The sequence below is a fragment of the Brachyhypopomus gauderio genome, chromosome 5, assembly GCF_052324685.1.
Source record: "Brachyhypopomus gauderio isolate BG-103 chromosome 5, BGAUD_0.2, whole genome shotgun sequence".
NCBI lineage: Eukaryota > Metazoa > Chordata > Actinopteri > Gymnotiformes > Hypopomidae > Brachyhypopomus > Brachyhypopomus gauderio.
The window spans coordinates 4182261-4188374 of NC_135215.1; the positions used below are offsets into that span (position 1 = coordinate 4182261).

Genomic DNA, 6114 nt, shown 5'->3' on the forward strand with positions numbered 1-6114 from the left:
TGTGCATTTTCAATAGCCAAGGAGCAGTATCTTCACCAAAGAGCAACATCACGTCCCAAATAAAAGTTGAATTCAAGCAAAACAACACGCTGCTGGATAGGAAGCCAACCGATATTACATTTAATTATCTGCGGCAGTTCTAGAGTGTTTGATAAGCACGTCGGCCCATGTGCGTTCTCCTTCCTCCTCACCCTGCTGCTGGAGCTTAGAGGGAGAAAGACAGAGAAGATCCATAAATGTATCTCATATGTGGAGCTGCTTTGACGTAGCCCAGGAGGCATGCTGTCTGGGGGTGAAACGGTTAACATCGACATCGGGTGGCGAGGGGCTGTGGTTGGTCTCAAATCTTTTTAGTGTGCCGCGGTGGACGAGTTCTCCCACAATTTGCCCAGAGCGCTCCCCTCCTCTGTCCTATGAAAAAAAGGAGAAGAAGAAGAGGGCGAAATCTGTGTTCAACCCAAAGAATGTCTTTTGAGATGCACATGCTCCTACTTTTTTACACCCAGTGAATGCTTTGTTCCTCTCTACACATTTCCACAGATTTGGGTGACAGAAGGGGAAAAACGCCATTACACAGAAATTCAGTAATCAAATACAGCACACACACACACACACACACACACACACACACACACACACACACACACACACACACACACACACACACACAATACATTTTTACACTATTAATGCTTTTACACTACTTAAGATTCCTAGAACGAAAATGGGATTGCGTGGCCAATAATGGTGTTTTTTTTTTGTTTGTTTGTATTTTGTTTTCTTTTTACTTTTGTTTTCTTTTACTTTTTACAAAAAACACACTTTCGCACAATGTGTACATTTATGTCTGCGTCTATGCCTTAACGAAAGTGTCAAGTCGGGCCTAATCGATCTTGGTAGTACTTTCGACAGTAATTTGTGGCTGTGGCTATTGGTTGTACTCATTTCATACGCTGGCGGTCCTGACGCCACTCTGTCTGCGGGGGCGTGGCCTAAGGAAGAAAACGGAGAAATTCCTTTCTGGTCCACCTTCTTTGGGGGTCTGAGAGCTGTTTTTTTTATGAATGAACCGAATACCAACGACAAATTAACCACTTTCTTTCACGGGAAAAAGCGGGATTTTGAATGCGAAGTTAACAGTGTGTTTCCAGCGCTAATAAAGTATTAAAATTATAAAAGTATTTCATTGCAGAGAGATAGTCTATTGTTCACTAGCAATGAAAAAACGTCCCTCTATACAATAACACTAATCCATAAAAGCAAATAAAAACCTTTCCAATTAATTTATATTTAAATTAGACTTTTCTGCTAGAAAATTATTTCATTCGTTTTCACCTTCTTAGGTTGTGTCGTGCACAATACTCGGTGTTCACTGCCTAAACAAGTTCGCTTTGGTTATAAAGTCTATCTTTAACTGAATTGTATTGAGTGGAGAGGGGTAGGCGAGGACTTGCCGTTCCCTGTTGTTGAGCAGGCTTGGCCAGATCGTGGGAAAGGGCCTCCACGTAAAGCAGTTTTTTCTTTGTCTCTGTTGTTCTTGTGTAATTGATCTCACTCCACGTCGATGGGCGGAACACTTCAAAGACGCGCGACTGTTGGAGGTCCGCAAGCACGCGCTTTAGCCACAATCACACGGCTTGTGCTCTTACTCCGCAGAGGCTAAACAAGCAAATGCATATATGTGTTAAATAGCAACACGAAAAAAAATAAAATAAAAAAGAAATTATTAAAATTATAATAAGTAAATAAATAAATATATACATTTTTGAAACTTTGAATTGTTTTTTTAAGCTGGGGTGCCTCATTTTTCTGTTCTGAATTAGATACTTAATTAATAATAAATGGCCGAAAAAAATAAATACTATTTTAAGAGTTTTATTTTATAATTTATATGTTGTAATTTATTGTCTTTTAATAAAACATGTTACATGTAAATGTATAACGCACATTTAAGTAAAGCTGGTATATTTTGTGTAAAACAAATTCTATCCTAAACAGCTATTACGAACGACTTAAATAATCGCCTGTTCTGAAACGCGCGTTTCTGTCCCTTTAAACTTGTTGGACAGTTTCCAGTACCATGAATGGTGCTGGACACGTGAGTTTGTCTCAATGTGGTCTCTCCTCTTAGCGTCGCAGAATTTCTCATGTTTTCTGTGGCAGTTGTCCAATTCTCTCTCTCTCTCTCTCTCTCTCTCTCTCTCTCGCTCTCTTTTTGCGCCTCTCATGCCCCCTCCTTCCCCGTGTTATCCACCCACGGGAAAAGTGATTTTCGTCTTTTTTTAATGTATATGCCTCGGCCTCGTCCAGTCAGTGGACTGTTTCCGCGTGGGCAGCAAGGATGCATTTAAAATACCAACATTTTTAAACCAATCCGTGTAGAAAAACTTTCCCCGCAAATTCTTGAAACTCCGCTCTGGTAGCCTACGCTGTCCGCCAAACACAGCGCGTGGATTTGACAGTGCACTGTTACAGTTCCTCTGCAAATGTCTCGCACTCGTTTGTACAGACAAGACTGAAATTCCTATCGATCACTGGGCTTATTTTATTACTAAAGCCACCCCCACCCAGTTCTAAAGAGGAGGAATTTTTCTGTGCCAAATACTCAACCGGGCAGCACGTGCTTTCCACAATACTTCCGTGGCACGGTTTTGAGATTTTATTTCGTATCCCACTTTACCTGAACTGGCAAACTCGTTTTAATTGTTTTTCCCAGACCTCGGTGGTCCTTATTCCAACTACAGCGGATTCCCCCCTCTCGTATTCCGCAGCAGGACGTCCGGTGCGCGAGCCTCAGCCCGTGCTGCAGGAGCAGAAGGTGCAGGAGATTACTGCTTGGTACAAGTCACAATGAGTGCACGCGGAGAGGAAGCCGGCGAAGCTTCAGGCTCACAGGAGCAGCCCGCCCCGGCTGAGCCTCCGAAGAGGGGACCGGGAAGACCCAGGAAGCTTCCGCAAGTCAGTATAATTATTTTCTGCAGAGCTTACTATCACCGGTATGCGGCTGTTTACATGCATCGCGTTCATGGCATGTCAGGAAATGTAATTATTTAGTAGGGAATATGCATCCAGTGCTTTCTGCACAAAACCAGTGACGATGTGTAAAGTGTACATTTTAAGCAAACATTTAAGTTTTGCGCGTGAGGATGGCATTTTAAGCGCTCGCCTTGTGCGGGAAGCGGTTTGCGTGTAGGGGGTATTCCAGAATTTACTGACGATTCTCAAAGGGAGGTGATGAGCTGTAACTGTTTGACAATTATCAGCACGTTTGCTGTGGACATGTTCGGCTATGCATATCAAAACTGCTGTTTAGCTTCCCGAATGCAAACAAACCAATGGACATCTAAATGGTTATAGTAAATGGTGCATAGCCTTCCAGTGATTTTCGGCAGTGTATGTTCCCTGGTGGTTAGTTGGAATTACAGATATCTGACTTTTGCTGCTGGACACTGTTCGTTTATTATTATGTTTCACTGTTTACAAACGTTATGTTGCAAGTTGCCTCTTTAACACTTGGACTAAGTCGTTTTTTTGCGCCGCCCGTGACCAAGCCACGACCTCTGCTGTTATGTAGTACAGATATATGGGCGCAGAGAGAAATCGGTGTTGGCTGGATAATAGTGACACTTCACGCCATTTGATTATACCTGTTGCGTTTGGCAGTTTGCTTTAAACTGATGTTGACGTTCGTCATACGGACTATAAAACTACTAACTGCTAACATTTGATGTTTTCAAGTGTAATTAGGTTGAAGACGGCTCCAACATCTTGGTCATGACCACATCCTGCACGCGGGAGAATTTCTGAGTGTGTTTATGGATTAAAAGACATGATTCACTGTCATGAGGAAGTCAAGGGTGACTCAGTCCTCCATTTGTAATTACAAGCTGCCTGCGCGGGCAGTTGGAGAAATGAGGAGTTAAATAACAATGTGGTTCGTAGCCTGTGTTTGTGGAGACTAGTGCGTAAAATTTGTCGCAATAAAACGCGACGCGTCTTTAAATCAAAGCTGGTCTTTTCTAAGCATTTCGAATTCCAGACCTTATCAATCAAAAATATTTCTCAACCGCTTCGGATTTCCTCCATACTACACAGACATCAGCGTCACGTGATTCTTTCCCTGGTATTTCCGACAATGAATAGGTTTCCGAAATAGTGTACTACAATATAAGACTATATGTAAAACTTGGTTGAAAGCCTGCATATACGTCAGGTTAATTTAATTTATACATTTAAATCACTTCATATTTCATTGGCTTGGGTAGCTGATCTTTCCTTTAACTGCATTTTGTATAGAGTGGTATAGAATTCAAAACCAGGTTTATGACATATAAATATTCATAGCTGCTCTGCACCAGTAGTTTATTACATTTATGCATTAAATAATAGCATATTATTAAGCACATTATTACTTAATTATTACATTCATAAATGAGTTTGAATTACACTGACACACACACACACACACACACACACACACACACACACACACACACACACACACACACACACACACACACACACACACGCACGCACACACAAAACACACACACACACACACACACACACACACAAAACCTTGTCCTTTGGTCTTGACTCATAAATGGCAGACCACCAGTAAATGCATGCATTGTTGAGAATGGCAGTGCCTTCACTGAGCGGGGTGAGCAGGGTGGGGGAGCGCAGGCCGTGTAGGGGTGGGGTGGGGGGTTGGAATGGGCCTCGGCTTTGTTTCCTGTCCTCATGGCCTGCGTCCACCTTCTCTCCTCTCCAGGAGCCCACAGGCGAGCCTGTCCCCAAACGACCAAGGGGCCGTCCCAAAGGAAGCAAAAACAAGGGGCCCTCCAAAGCCGCCAAGAAGGTGAGAAGCAGACTACTGCTGCACACCTCCACAGCCTTGCACACACACACACACACACACACACACACACACACACACACACACACACACATGCATCACCTCCTGCGGAACCTCATTCACTGGTGGTAGAGTGTGAAAGCACACATGCCCACCCTCACGAATGCACGTCCACACACACTTGTAGGTATGCACTCTCTCCCGTTCTCTCTCTCTCTCCGTGCTGTCTTCACAACGTTCTTGCGCTTCTCTGATGGCCCTATCAATAAAACATTTGAGCCGTTTCATAAAGAATGGATTTGACTTTTGCAAATCAATACTCCCAAGACAAAATGCATGTGGAGAATGTTACCAAGCAGCGCGTGTGGTGTGAGGACGTCTGCTTAGTGTCTCAGAGCTTTAGCATGAATGGGTGGTGTACGGTCAGCAAAGACTCCTCCCACTGCACGTCTCCTCCCACTGCCCTACACCTCTGTGGAACCACCTCATACACAGACAAACAAACACAACACCTATTTGTTTATGCAGGGTACAACGCTAACAAAGTCTAGTGTGTCTTGAGGATGCAGTGGTTAACATTTCCCCTTTTTTGTGTGTGTGGTCTTGTCGGGTTTGTCATATTTAGGAAAGCCCCCCCTTGCCCCTCCAGTCTTTGGTTTAAAAGTATTACAGTGTGATTCTCATCCCTGTGCCATGGGGGAGTTTGGACGTCTCCATTTATCTGCCGGCGGTCGGGGGTGGGGGGGGGGTGGGGGTCTAGATCGGGGGGCCCGTTAATGACTCGCTGACAGCTCAGCCTGCTCTCTTCCGCATTAAGGTATGACTGTAAACAGTCCTGGGCCCGCTTTGAAAAGGCCAAGCACTTTTCTGCTGCTGTAATCCTGTTTCATCTCATTTGGCCTTGTTATGATAAACAGTGGGCAGATAAATCTGCTAAGATGAAAGGAGTCTGAATCACCAAGGCGCCTGACTAGACACACTGTTCACAAGGTTTGCTCTCCTACCCCAGATCAGTCGCCCTCACCAGCTCCGGCGACTTCACTGATTGAAAGGAAGTGTTCGTCCACCCTGTGTAAAAAGCACTGCTCATCTCTCTGATCCCCACACAACATCCATGTTGCCTAAACCAAACATGCTGTAGTGTGGTTAAAGGCCTGGTGTGGATAAAAGACGAGAGCAAAGATTCTTCCCCATGATACTCTGCATGCGAGTAAGTTTTAGGTCCGAGAAGATTCCATTGGAACCCTAAAGAGTTC

The 6114-nt window shown here is 44.1% G+C and overlaps 1 protein-coding gene and 1 long non-coding RNA gene across 3 annotated transcripts in view; one reads left to right on the forward strand and one right to left on the reverse strand.

Moving 5' to 3' along the window:
- On the reverse strand, nucleotides 1-2818 carry LOC143514155 (uncharacterized). Its single transcript, XR_013130772.1, has 3 exons — nucleotides 2681-2818; nucleotides 1455-1659; nucleotides 1-411 (listed from the first exon to the last, which is right to left on the reverse strand). It is a non-coding gene; the product is annotated as an uncharacterized LOC143514155 (long non-coding RNA).
- Nucleotides 2819-2827: 9 nt separating this feature from the next.
- Nucleotides 2828-6114, forward strand: part of hmga2 (high mobility group AT-hook 2) — a 44330-nt gene continuing 41043 nt past the window's right edge. For both annotated transcript variants that reach the window (XM_077005028.1, XM_077005029.1), the window contains exons 1-2: nucleotides 2828-2958; nucleotides 4775-4861. In XM_077005028.1, the coding sequence (XP_076861143.1) occupies nucleotides 2851-2958; nucleotides 4775-4861 (195 nt within the window). In that variant the 5' untranslated portion in view covers nucleotides 2828-2850. The remainder of the gene's footprint in view (nucleotides 2959-4774; nucleotides 4862-6114) is intronic.